Source organism: Lepisosteus oculatus, chromosome 1, assembly GCF_040954835.1.
Source record: "Lepisosteus oculatus isolate fLepOcu1 chromosome 1, fLepOcu1.hap2, whole genome shotgun sequence".
Taxonomy (NCBI): Eukaryota; Metazoa; Chordata; class Actinopteri; order Semionotiformes; family Lepisosteidae; genus Lepisosteus; species Lepisosteus oculatus.
Genome location: NC_090696.1, coordinates 27,921,194 through 27,946,748, shown reverse-complemented (window position 1 = coordinate 27,946,748; position 25,555 = coordinate 27,921,194). Strand labels below are relative to the sequence as shown.

General features: G+C 37.1%; 1 protein-coding gene across 12 annotated transcripts in view; it reads right to left on the bottom strand.

The window, feature by feature from the left end:
- The window catches only part of inpp4b (inositol polyphosphate-4-phosphatase type II B), a 406,779-nt gene that overhangs the window by 131,458 nt on the left and 249,766 nt on the right, over window positions 1-25,555 (bottom strand). For all 12 annotated transcript variants that reach the window (XM_069188912.1, XM_069188926.1, XM_069188909.1 and 9 more), the window contains one exon: window positions 1,378-1,457. In XM_069188912.1, coding sequence (XP_069045013.1) covers window positions 1,378-1,457 — 80 coding nt within the window. The remainder of the gene's footprint in view (window positions 1-1,377; window positions 1,458-25,555) is intronic.

Below are 25,555 nucleotides of genomic sequence, written 5' to 3'. Positions count from 1 at the left end.
ACAGGACTAATTATCAAAGAAATCTGCTTAAAGTAATTGGCCCTATGTTGGGTTCTGCAAAGAAAATGTGGCTATTTTAACTGTAGGCATCTCGAATTGAAAGAAATATTCTTTGGAATATATTTCCTTAAATTATAGTGCCATGCACATGTATTTAGACCCAAGCAAGACTTTGAAGTGGCAATTAATATCTGTTAAATACACAAGTACACCAAACATTAATAGTAAAAAACAAAAAGAAATAACGGAAAGAAAGAAATGTAATCATTGCATACTGCAGCCCTGGGCTGTATTCCAACCCTTTGCTGTGGCAATAATAAATTGCCACAATCATAACAACCCACAGAATTAGTCGAATCTGTTCTGTCTGTGTGCAATAATAGCAGTTCATATAATTTAAGACTACATCTGTCTCTAAGGTTCCTCAGTTAGGTAGTGCATTTTAAGGAAAGATTCAGCCATGAAGATCAAGGAGCTTCCACAACCATTCAGGGATAACACTGTATTAAAACACAGATCGGGAGAAAGGTGCAAACACATTTCAATGGCCCTTAGTATCCCATTAAGCACGGTAGAGGCAACAAGCTGCCTAGATTGGGCTTTCCCACCAAGTGACTAGCCAAGTAAGGTGGAAAATGGTTAGGAATGCTACTGGATTATGTTATACTGTAGTTCTGCTTCTCATCAACAGGGACTGGGAAGCTTTCCAAGACCAATAGGAACATAAACGAAGTAAAGTACTGGGAAATCCTAGAGGAAAACATACATCAGACGTCAAATTGGGACAAAAAAAATAATCATTCAGCAGGACAGTGATCCAAAGCACAAGGCCAAAGCTACTGGAGTGGCTTAAGAATAAGAAAGTGAATGTCCCCGTCGAAGATAATTTGTGGAAAGACTTGACAACTGCTGTGCACAGGCAATCACCAAGAAACATCAGTTGAACTTGAGCAAATCTGCTAAGATGAATGGCCAAACATTGCAATAGGCTCGTGTGCAAAGCTGATAGAAACGTACAAAAAATACTTTCAGTTGTAATTGCAGCTAAAGCCGCTACCACCAAATATTGACTTTGTGGATGTTTGTACTTTGCATACTGTACTGTACAATTAACACATTTCATTTTTTTATTTATTTTATTTTTAGTTTTTGCAGATGCTGATGCATGATTTATTGTAACGTATCTTACCCTTAGGAGTCTTTAGTCTAATAATTCAGGTTTTGAATAAAGTATTATATTTTTAAATATATATACAGAATGCATGATTTTATAATTTCACAAAATGGAACACCATAGAAAGTGTCTGAATACTTTTGCAAGTTACTGCCCATAATGTATTTTGTCACAGAAAGGAAACAAAAAATTCAAAGTCTTACCTTAGGCTAAGGGTTAACTGCTGTTCTTTTGACTTCAACAAGTCCCCTACTGAAAATGTAGTGCTGCCCAGGAAGCTTCTCTGCAAAAGACAGAAAATTATCTTAGGGTGCGTTTTGTAAAAAAGGAAACATGACTAAATTGAGCTGTAGAAGGCAGAAATATAATTATGAATGGAGTCATGGTAAGCTCATGCATAGCCCTTCTGCAGGTCACAGGTTTTCCCTTTTAGTGGCAGATGGCAGACCATCGGCCTTTGCAGTGTACAAACAAGCAAAATATCTGTGGCACTGAAAGGATTAAGATTAAAACTGATGCAAAACCTTTCACTTTTGGAGGCATTTCACTAATGTCTCAGCTAGTAAAAGCACCACTTGGAGAACATACTGAGGCCACACATTGCCTGTTGCAATCTGTGCTGGGCCTCTAGCAGACTGTGGCCATGGCTGCCGAAGTGGAGGCTCACACCTCAGAGAGCTGAATCCTTGCTCCTGTGGTGGAAGGTTCTTAAACCAGCAAGGGTATCCTCAGCAAGCTGTTTTAACAACCCCCTGTAGCTTGCCAGATGCCAGTGAGATTGCAGTGTTATCAGTGAGAGTCACATGACTCCTACTCAGGATGCAAACCCATGCTGTGGACACTGCGACTTGCACTGAAAAATGGCAGGCAACTCCTACAGCTCATGTCTTAGAGGAAGATGTATGTATTTGCCACCCACTTCTAAAATGATGTGAGAGTTGAAACAGTGCGCTAAGTTAATTGGAGAAGCAAATTTGAACGTTTAAATACATTGTCCTTTTCTCCATTGTTTTTCACTAATAATAGAGTAAGCCTAGAGTGTTTCTCAATGAAAAAACATGCTAATGATTGGACAGCAGGATGTACTTACACAGGATGCTACAGTATTTTAAGTGCTTTTGGTAGAGCAGTAGGTGGCACACTTCCTTATGGCACAGAATTAGTAGGCAATGCTTTACGTATGTAGGAGGTGTCATTCATCAAAGTTCCAACTACTAAGTTAATAAAAAAAACATGGTACTATTCGTAAGGGTAATTAAATTAACCCCTTCACTCTTGCTAAAGTTTATGATTCCCTAAATGTTTCTTTATTAAAATCACTTGGTGAAATACAATAATTTCTCAGTTCTCCACTACATGCCAGGGCGTAGTGGCTGCTATGCACCACCCAGGTGGGTGTATCACTCCAGCTCCACCCAGTGATTCACTTCAGATTCCTTTGGGATGAAAAGTGCTACAGCAATGCAAGCAATAAACAAGAAGGCAACATTACAAAGAGCCAATACATGGAAACGTGTCTTAAAAGAAAAACAGCTATATCACTATTTTATATTCTTTGTGGAACATGGAACAATCATTTAAAAAAAAAAGACAGCAATTGATGACAAAATTGATGTAAATTAGAAAAGTAAATTAGAAAACAATTTTTTTGGAAATCTAAAGTTAATAGACTGCAGCAGTGTTCTGTAAAGTATATAGACCGGTATTTTCAAATCTGAGTGAGCTATAGAAGGACAATGTGAAACTCTGAAGATGACACCTGTGCATCACCCTGTAATAAAGTACTTGTGCCATGAGGGGCTAAGTTATAGTTATAACGGAGAAACACTACGGTGCCACCAATTATTAGAAACTTTATACTGCAAACTTTAAAAATGCTAATCTTGCACTATCTACTAAAAAAACTAACCAAATACATGGTTTTGTAAAATACAGGTGGTCTAAAATACGCACATTGTTAATTCTTTTCTTTACTTCCTTTAAGAGTGCCTTTCAATGCCCTTAACCCTTATCATTGTTCAACCAGTTCTTTCACTTTCACGATTACACAGAAATGAAAGGTGCCATTGTTAACTCCTCGGGCCCACAGAACAGCGAAAACCCATATTTCTGATTCGCGACATTACACTCTCATAAAGCCCATGTCTTTGAAAGCTCCTGTTTCATTAGGACCATTGCTTGGCAAAACAAAATATGTAAAAAAAAAAATGAAAAGATCTGAATTTAAGTTAAAATCATTCTTTAAACTACTCTCTGACGTGAGGTTATGTATTATACTTGACAATCACAGATTTAAGATATTATCTCCAACACTGACATGTACTGTATGCTTAATCTGAAATATTATTATTCACTGATTCTTTTAGCCTAATAAGATATACTTTTTATTCATTATAACTTATGTAAATTTATTGAAGAGGGATTCCCGCTTGTGAATAGTTGATCCAGGCAGGGTATTTCAATTTCACACATGGGTTGTCAATAAAGTTACATAACTGTATGTCTTCTACTCCAGGTTGGAGACACATGAATAGGCACCTCTGATCCAACAATCTTTACAATTAATCTTTAGGATAAGTCAGTTCTCAAGGAAACTTTGAAACCTTATTGGTGAGAATTAAATATAGTTTAATAAACTATATGCATAAAACTAAATTGCACATTAACACAGTACCACATGGAATGTGACAATAGCCATTTCTGCCATTATACAATATTAAAAATAAGGAAATTAATAATATGTTTTGTAAATAAAACAAAATATTAATTTGACAACAAAGACACCATGGAACCTTGAATAAATGCTACTGGAAAAATGATCTGAGACACGATCAGTGTTACTCTTCAAAATTAGGAGAAAGGTTCTATAACATGATAAGTGATTGTGCCTGAGCACACTGTGGTATATGCTACAATACTGAAAGAGGAATGCTTATGAACTAAACAGGATAATTCAGCTGATCATGTTTGTCTAGCTGTTACCAGTTTATTGATTTAACGTATTCCTAATACTAAACATAATGTATATACCTTTAGAGTCGTTATACAAGGTTATTTATAAAAATAAAATCAGGAATACAGGTCACTTTGTTACCTCCTTTTACCTCACCCCTGGTTTTAATTATGTAAATGATCTACTGGCTATTCAAAAGTACCAAATCTGGATACATATCCACCAAATTTGCAGTTTAAAAACGGTGTATATAATTTATCTTGCCTCTATTTTAAACCCATGAAGACCATTTTATTTTCTTTTTAATTATAGTTGTTTTCCTAAATACATTTGAAATTGCTCTTTGTAAAGGCTGGATGAGGTTTGGATATAATTTTCTCCTTTGAGTCTGAGTTCAGTTTATTTATAGCATCTTACGAGACACAGACTGGAACAGGATAAAAATAAATATAAAGTTGAACAACAACCAACATTATTTCATTCCATAACAGGTAAAACTTACTAAACTTACTTTTATTACAAACATGAGCCCAAATAATGAAAAATTCCAATGCATGACCCCACTTATTTAATTATGATCTATGAATTAACTATTCAGTAACACTTTAAATATAATACCATTAACAATATTATACACAAACTGTATCCACTGTCTTAATTAAGCCTCAAAATATAAAAACAAATGATTAAAAAATATATAGCTTCATCCCCCTTTGTACTTAAAAATGAATTGATTCCCTCTAGCCGTAGTTAAAAATGATCAGATTCCTTTTTATCTTTCCTATTTCTCATGTTATTTTAAAGCTAAGATTCAAAGGACTACCCACAATGGAAAATTCAACCTATCATTCAGCATAATGCTACAAAAATTATTTTATACATTAAAGAAAGAACAATTGAGTCAGTTTTTCACTTAATATAAAGATTGTCAATTCAAATCAGTTTGATAACCATCTTTGTGCAGTATGCATCATCTTCACATTCCTATTGCACAAAGCTACCACAATGGCAATTATTCATAAACCAAAGGCACGTTATTGTGTACTAGGCCTTTAACTATCTATTCACGTATGTTTAATGATGTGGTCATTTCCAAGTCATCAATTTACATAATTACATATTAATTACTGGAGTTTAACGAAAGCATTGTCATATAATGGCAGAAATGTGATGAAGATTAAATGTGATTTTATTTTCATTTGCAATAGAAAAATGGGTTCATAAACTCTACTCTCAGTTCAATGGAAAAACATTTAAATTCATACTGGTATTAATACTGCTAAGAAAATTTAGAAACAGAAATCTCATATAAATCTCTTCAACGTCTCTATTTTTTCACGTCCATTAAGATATATTTTTAAACAAGTATGACTCAACAGATCAGTGTTGTAAAAAGTACTACGATTTCACACAACAAAGTTGATTTTAATTAGCAGAAGTGTACAACCTTAACTTAAATTACATAGAAAACTGCTGAATCAAAGAAAAACACTAATTTTTCAAGAACTGTTTTCTTACTACTTTTAAATCCAAGATATTTTTTCCTTTTTCTAAGTAGTTATTATAGCAGTGTGAATGCAACTCATGCATTTCAGCACTGGGAAAACAGCAAGGTGTTTAAAGTTCTGTCCAGAACCATAGGCAAACTTCTCAGTCGTTTACTAGCGATTTCTAAATAGCACTCTTATTTCCTCATTGCCAGCAACTAGAGATAAGAGATTGTGCTTCTATTAACAGGTCTGTTTGGTGTTACAGAGAAAAACCACCCTAGGATGTCATAGATCATTAGCTGTGAACAGAAAAGGCAGCTGCAGCTGAAAAATGAATCGGGAAGAAAAGTATCACACAAAGCAAAACACAAAGCTGTATCTATGAGAAGAGGGACAAAAAAGTTCAGATCTACTTTACATTTATGAATTTATATATATATCACTTTTATATGTCTTAATGAGATATAAGCAGGTGTGACATGTTGTATGTTAAAAATTAAACATCAAACAAATTTGACTCCGAAAGTCACTGTCCGGTGAATTTGGTGGAGACATACTGTATCTATTGCCACAATGAACCCATTAATCTGTCTGAAACTGTGTCTTGGTTTTGTGTCTTTTAATAGCACTTCACTCTAGCTTACAAGTAATGAAGCCCGAGAGGCCACATTCTAATGCAGGATTTAAGCTCTGTATCACAAGGAAGGAAAATAAAAGGTGCTTTCCTAAAGTCAGGAACCAGATACATTATGAGCCTTTATCTGCATTTGCTTTTCAAACGTTGAAGTCAAAAGAGACTTTTGATCTACTGTATGCTCTCTTCACCACCTCAGTTTTTCAAAGGGTAAGTGCACTTTTCTTCTTGTTTTGCTCTTCAAAGTGAACTATGTTTCATTTTTATACACAGTTATGGTGAGGGTGTTTGTCACCTCAGAGGCCACTGGCTTCTATCATTTGAGTGGCAGTAACTGGTGCATCTGGTGGTCCTGCCTTATCGATCGTTCTGCTACAGGTCGTACGGAGAGCTCATGCAGGTGCAATTCTGATTCATGCTCTATTTGAGTGGCTGTTACGGGGGAGGAGGAGCTTTATTAAAAAAACAAACACAACAACAACAACAGAAAAGATGCAAAAGCTTGTGAGTACTTACTCTAGTACAGTCCTGTAAACAGACAGAAGGATGCTCAGGCAGCTGGTGATTCTCTGGAACAGGCTATTCACAGAAGAGTAATGCTGGTTTTCTGTGTTTATCTGCTCTACTTCTTATATCCTCCTTCCTTCCTCCTTGAACAGCAGCATGCGAGTTGGCCTGTGCCGGATTTGAAAAAAAGCCCTGCGCTTGCTGCTGCCGCCGCTGCTGTGAGCAAGGCAGAGTCACACCTCTCGTCTGCAGCACATGAGTCAGATAGCTAGTGGGGGAGAATCACTTATTGTGGCTACTTAAATTAACACGAGAGCTATTCACATCCCAATGCGCTTCGGCGTGTGGATGCACACATAAACAAACGCACGCAGAAGCACATGCACACACACAGACAAAAGTGCAGCTTGCCAAGACATGCCGTCTCTTCCTCAATTATGTTTCACCTTAGGAAAAAGCATCCTGCGACTGCTTCTACTACAGAAGAATCTCAACACCATAATAAATAAAGACAATATGACTAACATCTGCACTTCCTTCTCCTTAACCATGCTCGTGGTTTGATTCTCTTTGTGTGCATCTTCTGCTCAGAGGATTATCATGACCTATTAAACACACATGTTCGGAATCATACTGCTGGGATAATAAACGCACACTAAGTACAGCGCCTTGGATTACTAAGCATGACCTTTATTTATAAGAAGGCATACACGCAAATGTTTCAAATGCTGTACAAATGTATTTTCTGAAGAACTGATAGTTTGCACAAAGTTAGAAATCAGCAATGCTGTCAACATTCCCAGCAGAGAAACTTTGCTGCCGATTGAGATAAAAATAAAATGTCAGGGCTCGCTTTATTTTAGAGAACTACTGGCTGCTCGTGATTCATGCTGTCAAAGTGCTTTCACATGGCATCCCCTGGAATTCGAACAAGAATGCACATTTTTCATACAGTAATAACACAGCAGTTACTTACCTATCATTTCTAGAGCTGGCACAAAATAAAACTGGTTTTACGATATCACATTGTTTCAGGCTTTAGGGCTCCCCCCACCCCTCCTTTCTTATCTGCTGTCATTCCAGCCCTTTTGATCCCAAAATAACAGGTTGAGACAGAAGTAGACAATCATCCCAGTGGTTGCATAATTCCATGCTTACATCACTGTGACATTAGAGCATGACTGTAGTCGGAGTGGAGTCTGGGAGTCAGTTTTCAGTCAGCAGGAGAATGTCAGAGCCACACAATCCTAAATTGGGGTTTATTTTAGTCTTGCTTTTATATGCATTAGCAAAGCCCGGAAGTATTAGTCCCATTTTGAATATTGGAACATTTCAGTGGGTTAAGAGTGAGTTTATAGGCAGAGCCTTTTCAAAAATGCTGTTTATGAATGCAGACAATAAATTAAGTGAAAATAAATTGTTTCCTTAAAATATTCAAGAAAAACCTTAAAGATTCAATACTCGAGTGCAAAATAAATAGAAAAGATGCATTTTTATAATTATTTTGAAACATTTTCTAATATTTATTTAAAAAACTCCTAATATTTAAGGAGTTTTTACATCTCAATCATGAATGTATAACAAGGGTATTTCAAAGGAACAATACTCAACAATACTAAATCAGATTGTGTAGCTTTCAAAAACAAAATCAGGCTGACAAATGGATTGTAAGATAAAGGAAAAGGCTACCGTGATCTGACAGAGTCTAACTAATGCAGAATCGTAAATATGCTTTGGTTGTCATAACAAGAATATTCAATGTGTGTATAAAAGATAAGACTGAAAACTAACAATGCTCTTCATATGCTCTGCAGTGCCGAGATCAGCTTTTGAAATTTTGCCTCTGGGGACATTTTGTAATCATACATTTATGGAAGAAAGTTAAATATCAAGATCATTCTCACAAATCAGGGTGTCTGAGCCACGCATTTCTGTATATGTGTGTTTTCCCCCAAAATTAAGACTACTCTGAATGCTTGACTTTGTTTATCCATAGAACTGTTAATCTGGGCTCTTTCTAAAATCAGGTAAATCTTCCTTCCACTAAAACAATATGGCAATTTTCCTTTTTTGTAAACCTATGTTATGAATGTTTTGCTATTTACTTTTACAATTTTTCATCAGCTGTCTGTCCATCTAATGACAAGACATTATAAGATTTAATTAAATGTAATAATTTACCTAAACCTTTCCAATGAAATTTCACAGAGAGCATGTGCACTGCCTATGTCTAATGCAACACAAAATTATAAATGTGTATTCAGATAATAAAGTACACATACAAGTTCCAACACCACAGGTTACAGTTTGACACCTTATGCAGTTTATTTCTATAAAGTTCAGGATGAACTAATGGTAAATAACAAGAACTCTCTTTTGAGACAGCAGAAAAATAAAAAATAAAACACTGCTGAACTCTAAACGTCTGTGGGCAATGTTCAATAATGTCTTGCTTATTAGAATCAGGGCCTCACTTGGCAGAAAACCCAGAAACAGCCACCTAAACCAAAAACTAACTGACATAATTACCTAAAGTCATAAATTCAAATGAACTTAAAAATCCTAGGATATTTATTTTATTTGGCATTGAAAAAGAGTGACCAGACATACCACATCAGAACCAGTCAGAGGCAATGACTCTCAGAGGAATATTACCTGGACAATGGGAGAGCTCTTGGTATGGAAACAGCCCCTTCCTTGTTTCCAATGAAGCCACAGTACAAACAGGGAAAATTACATCCACAGAATTTCCCACCCAAAGCTATTGTAGTGTTTTCATTCATGTGTCTGAAGCAGTAAGGCAAGGTTTTGGCTGTGGTCGACAGCGAGTAAAATTCCTTACATGTGCTTCCTTCCAGTCTTGGGATTATGTAGCTCAGGTGCACAGAAAAGGCTGTGCACAGCAGCAGGGGTACACACCCTCAGACTGCCAGCTCTGGTGTTGTGCTTGTAAAGTTTAATCACTAACCAACTGCCTCCCAGATGATAAGCCCATGCCTCTAAACAGTCAGCCTGCATTGTGGAAGACAAGCCCATACTTAAGAGAACAGCAAAGAGATCCAGGCTTTAAGAACCTGATACCTTTCATTAATACCAGTTAATTTCAATGTTTATCTGAAACACCTGAATAAATGGGTTACCTCATCATCACATGGAAAATGTGCATAACTTGGTATATACAGTACAGTACTGTACATTTTAGGTCAAAAGATGAAAAACACTATGTTAACTATTATCACCAAAAAGTAGTTGCTGACAGTGCTGATGTCAGCAGCTGCTGCAGTCATACAGTATACAGTAGTTTTCAATGATGCACATACAGAAGTGTAAATACTAAATGCAATTTTTTAAAATAATAATAATAATAAAAGAAATGGTGGTGCATAGTTATTCACATGTAAAAACAACAACCAACCAATTAATAAAAATAAGACAAGCATTTTCAAAAAAAACTGAAACCTGTGAAAATCAATAGCTGGAAACAAATCAATAAAATCAGCTGTAAATTTTTTCTGGCTTTTCTATTTAACTAAGGTTTATATTTTAGGTCAGTGTCCAACCTAACCTGCCTTTTGTCCCAAATCACTTGAACATTGCAGGAAATTCTGTGCTTATACTGTACAATTGCAAGAACCCTTTGGAATTACCTGGATGTCTACATTAATTACTCATAAAAATGTGGTCTGATCTTCAACTAAGTCACAATAATAGACAAACACAATCTGCTTAAACTAGTGACACACAAACAATTGTACTTCTTCTCGTCAATATTGAACACATCGTTTAAACATTCACAGTCCAGGCTGGCAAAAGTATGTGAACCCTTGTATTTGTAACCGGTAGAACCTCCTTTAGCAGCAATAACCTCCACCAAACGTTTCCTGTAGCTGCTGATGAGACTGATGAGATATGCATTTCTTGATACAATTTTGAATTAATTCTTCCCTCTATGATAGCTAGTTGTTCAGGCCCTGAGGCAGCAAAGCAGCCCCAAACCATGATGCTCCCTCCACCATGCTTCACGGTTGGGATGAGGTTTTGGTGTTGGTTTACAGTGCCTTTTTTCCTCCAAACAAACATCCATATGGTCTTTTGCAAACTTGAGACATCCAGCAATGTTTTTTTTGGAGAGCAGTGGTTTCCTCCGTGGTGTCCTTCCATTAACACCATTCTTGTTCAGTGTTTTTCTTACAGTGGACATATGAACGAGACTTTGGCAAGTTCAAGATATTTCTGCAGGTCCTTTGCTGTTACCCTAGGGTTCTTTATCACCTCCTTCACGCTCTTGCCGTGATCTTCGCAGGACAACACGCCTAGGGAGAGTAGGAACAGTACTGAACTGGCACCATTTGTAGACAATTTGTCTTACTGTGGATTGATGAACACCCAGGCCTTTAGAAATGCTTCTGTAGTCTTTCCAGCTTTATGCATCTCTACAATTCTTCTTCTAAGGTTCTCTTATATTTCTTTTGATCGGGGCATGGTTCACATGAACAGCTTTTTCTTGTGCAGAGCAGATTCTGTCAATGAACCAACCTTTGTGTGTCTTTTTCTTAGTGCCTATAAGCTCCATCCCACACCTCCAATCTTATCTCATTGACTGGAATCCAATTGACTCCAACTAGCTTTTGGATAAGTCATTAGCCTAGAGGTTCACAAACGTTTTCCAACCTAGACTATGAATGTTTAAACGATGTGTTCAGATCTAATCTAGTTTACAGTATATTACATATGAACAGACACTATAAAAGTGCCTAAAAGCACAAGCTAAGATTTTTTCTAATATAAGCATTGCCGTCTTTTCAAAGCTCATACTTCCAAAATGACTGACTTCAAGACACCTAGCTGTTGTTGGAAACAATTACTGTATGTGTCTCAATTAGCAATTTTGGGACTTCTGTTCCCTCTAAAGTCTGTGTACTGCCTACAGTATGTAAAACACTGCATCACTCACAAATTTCCCAAAGCAATTGTTACAAGCTAAGGGTGCGCACAATACCCCCTATTTAAGCATGCTGACATATATGGAAGGGGCACAGATTGTAGCACAGAAAGTACAGGATTTAAAGAGATGACTGGCTTTTGTAAAATTGCATAATCCAAAACAACTGAAATCTCACAAAGGGGATTCTTAAACATGGGAAACATTTTGAAGTATTCCAGCAGTGCAGAGATCTGACTAAAGTTTGCTATGAAGCAAAAATACATGGAAAGTTTGCTATGAAGCAAAAAATTTCATATTGCGCAAAAACATGGAATTACAGGAAACATCAGTGTGTCGAATATTGCTTAGTTCAAATTGCTCATGCTGAAGCACTTAAAACGTTAAGCAACCAGAAAATGGCATTGGGAACCCAGCAGTGGCTAATGGAAAGAAAGCCGAAAGATGTGTGCTGAAACTGGGGAATGCCAACAAGTAAATCCGGAAGAAATAAAACTGACAAAGTGCTCCTTTCAATTACAATATAAATTAAATACATCCATGTTGTCAGTATAGCACATTCATGATCATGTAGCATATAATACATTCATCTTCCTACAAACTTGGGGAATCAAGATCTTCTGTATGGATTCAAAGTCCATAGCAAGAAAACGACTCAATTTCCATTTTCATAAGCTTGTAGAGTAAGAGCATCAAATATAATGTTAATTTATTGCATTACCTTTTATGTTAAGAATGATGTGAGGCTCAAGACACTGCTCACTGAAATGATTCACTTACAGTAGCTGCATGTAACGCTTGGTATAGTACATACAGTATGCTATTGAGAAATTCTATTGAGTGGATCTCTGTTGATATACTGCTTAAACAACATTGTATTGCCTATAGAGTATATACACAAACTGACAATGCCTGAAAAGCATCTACCAGTGATGAGTGAAACAAACAATGCAGCAAGCTATATACTGTACAAGATCTTCCTTAAAAGAGGAGTTAGCAAATGGATCAGAAGTTCATGCATTATCACTCAGGCCCTTGAATGAAGCACACTGATGATCTGGTCACTTTGTTGTATACATCCTGCTGATAAATTATAATGCTTATGTGAACTAGATAATAACAACCCTGATTTTTCGGAAAAGTAATCTTCCTACAATTATATCATCACACAAGTCCAAAATTGCTATATTCCACTCCCATTTATAGGTATGTATACAGGTATTGGGTAATTTTCAGGTCTCTAGTACCAAATGTGATAGATCAAATCAAAATGAATTCTCGCAACAGGCTGGCAGGTTTGTTGGAAACAGATGAGAAATTTCCATGCCTTACTCTTTAAGCTGTACTTGTATATATAGAACATTTATATTTCACAAAATCTACAAATGTCTATATATTGTGCTTTTCATTTTTAAATATTGCACTGTTCAATACCATTAACTTTTTGTTGACTTAATACCCTAAAGCAATACCTAGACATGCATATTTGTTCTGCTGCGCTACATGTATTAAACTGTGATACAACAAGAAAAAAGTCTCCTAAAAGTGCAAGATCTCCCAGAACAAAAAAGTACCCCTCTATCGTTCCCCAATACAAATACAGTACTGTGACAGTACAATACAGTAGGTTCCCAGGTTTCCCACTACAAATACAGAAGGAAAAAGAGAGATGTTGGCCAGCACTAAATGCTTAAAACAGCATTGCTATGAGAGTCCCGTGTGGCTCAATGAGTAAAGGCACATGCTCAGAGTGCAGGTCAAGTCCTGTGACCCAGATGTCAATGTGCCATTAGCTGACTGTGACTGGGTTTTCCCAAGTGGCCGTACACAAGTGGCAGAGTGAAAATTGGGTAGGTGAGCATCCGTCAGCCTGGGCCCTCTCAGTTTTCACTTGAAACAGTAGCTCCTGTGATTCATTCCCCTGCAAGCTTGCAAGAATGTCTAAGAAACACAACTCCTCTCCAATCAGCACCACCTTTCCTGTAAGCCACTGAGGAATTTAGATCAAGGTACAGCATGTGATGTTATAATTGTACAAAAGCGGGATTAGCATTTCATTTCGCTAACTGATCCTAGCATATCCCAGAAAATAATTTGAACCTGAAGCCCTACTTGCCACTAATCATTTTTCTGTGCTCAATTACCTTAAGCAATACATTCATACACCGGCTGTGGCTATTCAGATATCCAGTATTTAAGACAGATGTAACCTGAGAACCACTTAAAAAATTATTTGCTACAGATTTTAAACGTGTCCTCTTGTTCGTGACTGAAATATTGCCACCTTCTCATCAGCTTGAAGCTAAGCAAGGCTGAGCCTGGTCCGTATTGGGATGGAAAAACTCCAAGAAAAATCAGGTTTCTGGTCTAAGCTGCTACATCACCATCTTTCTCCAGGCCTTTCTGAGATCATGGCACCTTGAGATAATGTTTCTCATGCAGCCCTTTGTGACATCAAACAGGCAACACAAGAATCAGGTACGCCTGCCGCACTCAATGCATGATGTCAGTAAGGCCATGGGATCTTATGCAGTATGTGTGTGTGCACCACCAGGGCAGACATATATGTGCACACACATAAGAGGTACAGTATAATTAAGAGATGCCAATTATCATTGAAAGGCTTTAGACAGTGGGATGAAACCAGTGCACCCAGCAAAAACCCATGCAGACAAAGGAAGACCTTTCAAAATCCACATAGAAGGTGCCCTGGACCAGAACTGAATTTACAGAACAATCTAAAAGATATGAGCTTGTTGGACTGAAATATGTTGCTAGTAATTATGATGATTTCTGGATATTGTGATTTTTCTCTGATCACATTGGAATTTTTATAACCTAAAACAGCATTGGGAAATTTGCTCTGGGACATCTTTATTTCTCCTCTTTCAGCTGTCACTATGGATTGAATCTGAACTTTCCATGACTGGATTTGGAAGATTGTATCATTCAGTACTAATAATGCAAAATAACTCAGGATTCTACACAATCTCTTGAGAAGGTTGCTTTTGTTCTTTTTGTTGCCTTTTTTCACTATTAAATATTTGGAAAATGGTTCCAGATGATTTTTAAAACAAACGTTATGGGATCCTTATGTTTAAGCAAACAATACGAGACTCAGGTGGGTAGCTGCGTCACCATTCGTAGGCTGCAAAGGAACAAGTAATAGGTTTATTCCATGCTGAAAAGAGAAGAAAGAAAACGCAACGCTTCGCCCGTGGAGCCTTCTTCAGGTGTGAGCATGAATAAGTGACTCATGTACCTTTAAACATTTTTGAACTGTGCTCTAAGCCTGGCATCTTAAAGAATGCATAAAAATACAAGCAATGAAATTTCCTGACAGCAAGCATATAACTGCATCAAGGTTAAAATTAGATTCACCACTGCCCTCCAAACAGGCCAATGCATCACCTTCAACAGCAACTACAAAAATCCTAAAAAAGGTACCTGCTCACATGATTACTAAGGAAAAACAAAACATTCAAGACTATTCATTATTAACAGCATTTGAACCCTGCAAATAATTCTTTATCAGTTCCTTTATAGTGAAATAAAATAAATAATCTGTAGTGATGATATATTGAAACAGATTTATGCAATAAAATTACGATTCAATGTTTTTATATGAAATCAGGAAAAGCTTAGAAACAGCCTAGCATTTCCAGTTAATTCTAGCAATATTCCTATTAAAAAATTCATAGATTGTTAACTTTATATTTTGCCATCTGAAGCTTAGACAGCAGCCATCTGTCTTACACTTACCACATAGTACTCGTACTGCAGATGAATACAATTTAAGCAAACTGTCCTAAGTGGACCATTTCAGATATTTCAAGAATGACACAGTTGCCAGGAATTGTCATCTGGTGATACTGTGTTTGGCTCTGTTAACCACATACAGTTGCTGTCTTATTGTGTTGCCAAAATAAAACATCAGCACTTACACATTCTAACACATACTCACACACATTTTATTTTAATTGTAACAAATAGAACAAAAGAAAGACATTTTCATAAGTTCTTTTCATTTTCCCAAAGTTCCATACAATGCTTATGAATGATTAAAGTCAGTCAACCATTTAATCCACTGATGACCTAGTAAAGTATTTGCTCTTCAGAAAATCCTTCAAAGCAGGTAAAACTAAAACGAGTAAAAGCACAAAGCCATGTGAATATGAATGTAATATATTTCAGTATTTTAATGGAAAATTATGAATGTCGCAATGTTTTGGCAGTATATTTGTATGACTGCATTACAATCAGCTAATCCAAAACATTCTTGTGTAGCCACAAGTAGAAAGCCCTCAGGCCAACGTGTTCAAGAACACTCCTGTTAAGATAAACACTATACAAAAGCATTGGACTAGACTAATACTACTCAAGTAAAGGTTTATTCCATGCTGAAAAGAAAAGAAAAAAGACACAACATTTTGGCTGTGTGGAGCCTTAAGGTGCAGTGACACCTGACACCTGAAGAAGGCTCCACAGCTAAAACGTTGTGTCTGTATTCTTTTCAGCATGGAATAAACCTTTACTTGTTCCGTTCCAGCCTACGCATGCTGACGCAGATATCTACTAATACTAAAAGTCTCATTAACTAAGTTTTACTACTAGATATTCTTTACAGAAAACTAATAGAAGCAAAAATCACTTTACGTTTTAGGCAGTTGCTGGCCCAACCCTTCCAAACAGTGGTCCACAGCATGTTAACAATCCTGAAACTTAAAAAGCCAGCTGGTCAAGGACTGAAGCTGTTCAAATGCAGTGTTGTCTCATACTTTTCAAAGAACAGCATATCTTAGTACCTGGTTGTTTAGTTACAGTATAGTCTGTATTCAATATTTTCACAACCAAACTACTGACATGTTCAAATATAGCACAGTTTATGCAAGCCCATTATGTACAAAAACTACAAAAAGAATGCAGTGTGGAATAATTTATATAAAAAAGCATTTCCTGAGATCCCTTTGTCTGCTGCAGACAAAAGAATCAGTGACTTGGAATATGCCAAATAAACTTCATTTGATAAATACGTTTGACTGAAATTGAATTTCTGACTTTATGCTGCTTTGTTAGTCACGCGTACACCCTCATCTTCCAAAGACAAAAAACAATGTATTAGTTAAACAGGTCATTTGTTTTTAGCAATTTGGAGATAATTTGGGCGAATACATGAATATCCTCCGGTCTTTCTGGACCAGAAATGTCTGCTTCTGACTTAATTGAATGAATTGTTAAACTGCCCTCAATCTGCACCGAGGGCGTTATTGTGTTAAACTGCGTATTTCTCCCCACATCATCACACTGCTACAGCTCCACTGGTTGGCTTGAACAACACAGCAGTCAGAATAAAACCCACCACATATACTGTCTCCCATCAGATCTGTTCAATCCCAAACAGTGCTCTTCGGTGAATAAAACCAAATGGCGATTCAATTCGATTCAATTCAATTTATTTTTATATAGTGCCTTTCACAACAAGGTTGCCCCAAGGCGCTTAACAATACAATTGTTATGATGAAGATACCATCTCTCAGGTGTAAAGATGGTGAACTACAGTTATTATGCTAACGTTTGGGTTCTTTCTTCATGAATTTCTCTTCCATTCTGGCCACTGCAGCCTGAAACAGATTACACAGACGGATGCGAAGGTCTTGGGCTGTTGTACTGACCCTGTAAACATTTCAGGCCATGGCCTTTGTCTCAAAAGGCTGGTTGCCTGGTTTCTCTGGAGTAGTCACTGGGATTCATCTCTCACAGACACAAATATCTCACTTTTAGAAAAAAATGTGTTTATTTTGACCATTCTGTGTTAATAAACATACTTATGTAAATGTCAATTTACAAATTTTGGAATTAAGAATTTCAAGATGAAAAAATCAGTTAATTTTCAATCCATTCAAATTCTAGATACCTGGTATTTTTGTAAAATCACATCACAGTATTTTGTTATTGTACAGAAAAATACTACTCAAACATTCTACGCTATCTGGTCACTATTTAAAAAGCAAATCATTTTTTGCATGAACCCCAAGAAATAGTGATAGTGAAGACTTTGATTGCTTTCATTATACAGTACATCAGTACAATAAAACCTGCCCCAGGAAGAAGATTAGTCACATCAACTTTAAATGTGAGATTGTAAAAGTGAGAAGGCAAATTACTAATTTAGTTTTACGGTCATTCTGTGTCCAGAAAATCTGTCAAAGCATTAACGATCATGAAAGTGTAGATCCCTTGAAGGATGAAGTGTTAAAAATTGCATTTTTTAGAGAATGACTCTAAAATCCTGTATTATTTGCTGTTTATTTAAATATTTCCATTAAAGTTGGGTGCAGGCTCTTTGACTTATAATATTACAATGCTATTGATGCTGGAGTAAAAAGAAATGGTTAAGTATTTTAAGATTAGTATACTGTTATAAATAATACAAATAAGAGACAATATTTGTATATGTGATTGGTAGTAGACTAGGTATACACAAACCACATCAAGCTATTTCTTTAAGTGAATATTTCTGCAATTTTATTCTTCGTATGTGCAAAGCATTGTCATTTTTATCTTCTTTAAGTGTTGGCAACATTTACATTAGTATACATTTTATATATAAAATGGTCTCAGAAATCTGACTAGTTCTGTTTATGAAAATATGCCTACACATTATCCATGGGTGTCCGTAGTGCTATACAGTTGTAGACTTCGTCATGGCCACAGCTTAGTACCACCTGGCAAATCAAATCCGTTTTATCTCAGTCCATGTCTTAGTAGAACAACTGGCCCAGGTGTGTGCATGTCCGTGTCCATGTGTGCCCTGTGATGGACTGGTGTACCGTCCAGAATGTATCCTGCCCTGCTCCCGTTTCTTGCCAAGATGAGATTCCCCAATAACTCTAAATTGGACAAAGGAATTAGAAAATGGATGCAGTTGTAAAGGTGTATGGAGCAGATTGTTCATCTACAGGCTTACAGAGATGCCCTTAGGCTGGGCCTACTCCACCTGTTCTACTTTGCTTGAGAGCATTTGAGTTGATATTCACTTTCTCACCGCCATCAATAAAATGCTCAAATAACTAAATACAACTTTACAATCTTCTCCTCTACTGAACGATATAACAAATTCATTATACAGAATAACATGCATGATATGACATAATGTAGGAATTACTGCAACTTCAATTTATTGATCTGGATACCACTTCAGGGTTTCCCACACTTGTATGGAGGCCAAGTGGGCTGCTTGGCCAAACAAATGAATGCACGCCAACAAAAAGTACACAAGAATCCATCTGAAATACTGAAATACTGTTTTACAGTAATACACCACAAGATCATTTTCCAGCTATGATGGTACATACTCAAGTGTTATGCACTGGAACCAAATCTCACGGACTTGGTCTGAAAATGCAGATCAAATCAACTGTACTTAAAGTTGATTAAAAAATGAAGTAATTGACATAATATTTTATATTTGCACGAGTTAACCAACGTGATTTTTGTACACGAATAAAAGAAACCATCTATTCAAACAGCATGCAAACAAACATGTTCGACCGAAAATCACATGAAATAGGATTTTGGACCCTTGATTGCTACGTGAGTGAAAAAATGTACAGTAGGGTTTCCTCACAGCTGATTCACTGGGTCACAGATAAGAACTTTGTCCCTTAGTTGCTTGTGAAAGTTGGTAAGAAACACTGTTTCTGAAGAATAATAAAGGGAGTGGAAGCCACTTAATTTTCAAAGTGGAAAAATACTTTTTTGCCTCAATGAGCATAAAATAATAAGCAGCACCCCAAATTTAACACTTTTTCTTTTGATTCCGATAAGACTCAGAGAATTCTACAACTTATGTTTTCTACCATTTCATCCCTCCAACAACAGATTACCCTTTGCAGCAACAATATCAAAGAAGCTAAGGAATTTTTATAGTTAACAGCTCCACATCATCTTCCCTTTAAAACAAACCTTATTAGGTTCCTCAATTCCAAACTCAACCAGTTCTTTAGAGAAGAAAACTCAATCGTTTTCAACCATCAACATCCCTACTACCGCTACTAATCCTAACCTTGTGGTTACTATACCCTCTGACCTTTCCCTTTCACAGGATGAGCGATATCTTCTTAGCAAAGGCCTCAGTTTTGTTCCAGTCCCCAAGAAGCTGGACATCCCGCAACCCCAAGTTGACCTCAACCATTTTCACTGCAGGATTTGGCTCAAAGCTCATTTTGATGACGACGACTCCTCACCAGTAGCAGACAACAACCTGGTCACAGATGCCATTAACAATATCAATCCTAAGAGCTCTTGGACTCCCAAGAAACACAGGTCTAAACTCACCCAAGGAGAAATTCAGGCACTCCAATCTCTCCACAATAGAGGATACCCCACCCAACACCTGAAGAAGACTCCACAGCTGAAATGTTGTTTTTCTTTTCTTTTTTTTTTCCAGCATGGAATAAACCTGTTATCTGTTCCTTTGCATCATGGGTAATGTCTTTGATAAATCCTATTTGATCAAAGTTGTTATTATGGTAAATTTACCACATTGTTTAGTCACGTTACAATAATAAGCAGCTAGTTGGTTACCAACTGGCCTAAGCTTTTTCCTGTGGAAACCAGGTTATATAATATTATATACAATTATAGAGAGATTATATATAATATATAAGGACTTGATTTTAATTACAGTCAATTACAATTAATACTAATAGATACAGTATGCTCACAATCTTAAATGTCTTTAGAAAAAGCTTTTACATTCACAATTACCATGTATAGTATATACTGTATAGCATTTATTTTTGACAAGTTTTATACATAAAACATATGGTAATATTTGGGCACAGCAGTGTGTATTTTCATATCTGCACTTGCTAGGTTCTAGTAGTTATATTGTCTGAGAATTTGACCTTTAGTTTCCTTTCTTTATTCTTTTTCCATTACTTGTTCCCTGGTGTGATATTAAGCATTTTTGTAGACAAGCTATTACCTTTGCAGGATGCAGAACATTGTTTTAGCAAAGGGATTCAGTTGTTGTATGGTGCACTGTTTTATAGAAAATGCATTATTTACTCTGTAACAAGACTTACTGTACAGTATGTGTATTGTAAAGAAGGCAGACTTTTTTAAAGAACAAAAAAGTGGCATTACGTATAGCAAAGATAACTGGACATTATAGGGTAATGAAAATTACTATCATTGGATTCAGATTTGCAAAAAGGAGGCAGCTGTGCCCCACACCAGAGGAAGGTCTATGCTTTCGGGTTCGACACAGTGTCACAGTGAATCAAACTGTGGTTCTGACTGTGAGGACTAATATTCAAAAAACATGGGTGGTTTAAATCTTCATTGATTGCTATCCCACATTGTGCAAGTTGCTGATGTCATTTGGTAGACATCCATCCATTTTCTAATTGCTTTATCCAATACAAGGTTGCAGGGGAGCCAAAGCCTCACCTAGTAAGCAACAGGCGCAAGGCAGGACACAGCCTGGATGGCATGCCAGTCTATCGCAGGGCACACACAGACAAAAACACAAACACATACAATCACACTCACACCAGGCCCCATTTCCCAGAAGCCATTAGCCTACAGTACCAGTACAGTATGTCTTTAGACTGTGGGAGGAAACCGGAGCATATTGCAGACATATGCTCTGTAATATGTGTCCCAGCTTTTGCAACTGCTTTTTAATATTTGCTTCCTCCCACCCTGTAGTAATGTCAGTTATGTTGCATGCTGCAGTGTGTTTTCCTTCCCCTTATATAACAAGACTCCAAAGGAGACAAATTTTGAAAATGCTGTATACTGCACATGCAATAGAAAACGTTTTCCCCATTTGAATCTATCTCAGAATAAGAAAAGGAGTCATTAACACAGTGCTCAGTTGTGGCCTTAACACATACAAAAACACATTTATTTCCACTAAGAACTCTGCCCTTTAGCTTCTGGTATGGACGTTGACATTTACTGTACGACAGTGTTTCTAAACACTTCTGTTCAATTTATTTCAGCTGTTATCTGCCTATAGGTATTTGGGCAATCTTGTTTCTTTTAGTCCACATCTGAAACAAATTGAGCTCAGCACATACTGTTTGCCTGGCTGCCTGAAGAAGACCATACCCAAAACAAGGCTTGCTTACAAACTTACTCTTAGCATTCAGCACTTTTTTTTCAGTGAAAATTAAGTTAATGGTGAAGGATTTGAGAACATTTCTCACTAAATGCAGCCTCTGAACATAACCATACATGCTAAAAAACGTCCTGTTTGTCCACAAGTAGCCGAGGATATTTGTGGCTTGCACATAAAGTACAGCACCTACAAGCTCTTACAAGTGAGAAATGTTTTGGTTTAAGCTTGTCAGCATTTCTTGCAAACACATTCCATAGCCAATGTACAGATTTCTAACTACAAAAGCCTTTCATTTCTTTTGGCAAATGCAGCATCCTAATATTTTTTCTTTATCACACTGTAATATGAAGCGAGCAGTTGTGTCAGCTTGTGTATCACACATCACGTTTGATTTTTTTTTTAATTTTTAGAGCTTCCTCTCAGAGCAGAAGAAAACTAGAGCATGCTTTGCATCTCATAGTTCATCCATATAATGCAATTTTCTACATAAACTAGCAGCTGCACTAGCTATTTCATACATATTGATCTCCTTATGCATCAGATTTGGTTTTAAATCCACACAGCCAGGCAGTCTGCTTGTAGTGCTGTTTTTTTATTTTTCCCTCAGCCTCCACAGTTCTTTCAATCTGCAACCGGCTGTTCAATTTCAAACAAAGAGTATCTGGGGGATGAGCAAATGCATTGCCTTTTTTACAGGACGGCTCTTAAATTAGCTAAGACTGTTTTCTAACCATGGTGAACAGCTTTCAGAAAGAGCCATTCGAAAAGCCTCTTTCACACCCATCAGTTCTATCACTGAACCCTGATGGTTCTCTCAGCTTCAGAGTCTGTGTCTTTCCCAGTAAGTCTAGGGGATCTGAAAGGTTGTCGGAAACAGGGCTAGTCTAATTAAATATTAACCTTTGATGAAGGATGTCAACTCATCATAAGCTGCAAAATTATATGCACACTTCTTAACTTTAAATCATACAGAAATAATTAAAGGGCCTCTTTTATTTGAGAGCAAAGATTATTTTTACAGACATCCTGTTTTAGTATTTACACTTCTTAACTTTGTTACCATTCATGAAACTGAATAGTACGAGTTCCAGGTATGGACATTACATTTGACAAATGTCTTACACCGAAGGGCTAAAAGAACCAAAGCTTCTATTGAAATATAAGTATTCTGAATGCTTAAAGACACTGACAAAGTCAACCCAGCAGATATCTTCAGAATGAAAAGTGAAACACAAACCAGAGGACACCAGAAACATCTTTATCCAAAGGCTCTCTTGTACCCACTCATGCCAGATCGCTGAAAGATGCTCCCAAGTAACCATGGCAACAGTCATGACCTCAGCTTCATATGCTGATAAAACAGTTGCCACGACAATGTGATCTGATGGAAGATCAGTCCAAGCAGCCTGAAATTAACCATAACCTACCTTGCTATCTAACGATATTTAAATCTATCCTTGCATTGCTTCCTCGCTCAGTCTTAGAAAGTTCAGTCCTGAATCGGCATTTTTTAGTTTCTGTTTTCATTGGTGCTTTGACCCTGTTTACCTACAGTAGATGTAAGTTTTGGATTTCCCTCCCGTTTGCTTGTTGGCTTTGAACCTTGCTTTCTTGCTTTGACTTCCTTTCTTGGATTCCCCTTGTGCTTTTCTTCAGTATCTCCAGTATTTTTCTACAGAATTTGTTTGCTTGTTTGGATGTCGCTTCTCAGATTCTTTCTGTGACTTCCAGGCAACAAACCCTGCTACTTTTCTGACCGCACCTTTGGACTGTGTTTTCTGAGTGATCACTATACCTTCCTGCTGCCTGCAGCTTCCCTGTTTTGCCGTGCAGTTGGGTTCTCCAGACCGCAGTCTCATTCAGAAGCGTAGCATTATTAGAGGGTTGTGGGATTACAGAAGAATGTGCCCAGCCATGTTTTTGAAGTCAATAGTCTGGCTGTTCATGTAAATGCTGAATGAGACTGTTGGATAAATTAGTTACTTACTATCAAACAAGATACATGTAGATGAACCAAATGGCCTCTTCTCTTTTGTAACTATTCCTATGTCCAATGAAGGTAACATCTTAGTCCTCCCCTTAGAACAACTTGACTGGGATGTGACAAAAAAGCCAACCTGAAAAAATAATTGTGACTCTTCTGTTTTGACTGGTTGCTTGGCACAGTGAGTGCTCTCTGCACCATGTTACACTAAACAATGCCTGTACCTTTATCTCTTGCAAATCTCTGGTATCATAATTAACAACAGACAGCAATACCACTCTTGACAGATTTCCAACCCCACTGGTAAGCCTGATAGACTTGGAACAGGTAAATATAATTCTACAGTTTTAAACAGCCGTCTCTGTGCTCTGCCTCTGCCTGAAGTGAAAGCATTACATTATTATAACTCAACATGAAGTATGTTTGTGTATTTTAACTCATATTCATCTCTTGCTGAGTCAATCATTTATTTTAGTTCATTGTCATCCTCGTTGTCAAGCTTCCAGTCTTTCATGACTGAAGGGTCCTCTGCAAGTTTCATTTCTTAATGTTCAACATGACCTGATGGGAATATTTGGGAATATGTATTCATTCTTTCCAAATATACATTTTAGTTGAGAAACAGTGGGGGTGTCAAGCTATAAGTGCTTAGAATAAACAGTTAAATATGATCTAGAGACACATGCACTGTATTCCATTCAGGCATTTTTCCATCACACTACAGTCTAATCAAATATAATATTATAGCATTCTGTAGCTACAGTATTTGAAAATAGTACATTTTAAATCTTAAGAATTATTTAATAAATAACTAAAATGGAGAAAACGATCACTTAAAAATGCTTTGGAGAGTTGGCTTATCAAAAATGCAAATAAAAGATGTAAAAGTAAATAATAAAAAGGACATGTCTAGTATTGTGTTTGCTCTGGGTCCTGCTGGATGCTATGATGTAAAGTGAAAGGCCAATAGGCATGTTTCTGAACCAACTCTACCACATCCTGCCTCTGACGCAAGATCACTTGCTCTACCCTGAACTCAGAAGAAACCACGGATGGTGAACACTAAAAGAAAATACTCCATTTGTTAACAGAAGGCTTCTCTAGGTGGCATCCTTTGATTAATAATTTGTCATCTTCTAGTAATTGATGCAGATTCCCAGGAACAATTCTAAGATGCAAATTTAACAGAATTTGCAGTTATGTATAGTTTATACTGAGTAAGAAATTAAAGAAAAAATCACTGATAAAAATTAATGATCAAATAAGAGATTAATTTGACATAAATATAAGATTTATCTGACCTTAAGTATAACAGTGGGTGCTCATCTGGGAGGTCACAGCTGCAGGGTAGCTGGTATCTGGATGAGCTGCAGCTGTGAGCAGTCCTATTTAAGCCACCTGTCTAAACTCTCTTTAGAAGCAAAAGTCCTCTCTGAAAGAAAAAAATGTGTGTTGTCGTGAAGCTCTCGTGAATATGCAGCGTGTGGGTGTTGTTGAGTTCTCCAGGGAAAGCGGTGTGGCCAGGACACAGATGCCATGAAGGCGCACAGAAAGCAGCCCGAGGGGGCAACGGTGGCTGCTGGCTGTATCGCCACGGAGGCGGAGTGGCAATGGCAGGGGCATGCATGGAGGAAAGACCACCAATGATGCTGTCGGCTGGGCATCCTAAGGAAAAGTATGAATGCAGGTGGAATACAGTCCATTCCATTGACTGAGGAGATGAGAGAGAGCCCAGCGGG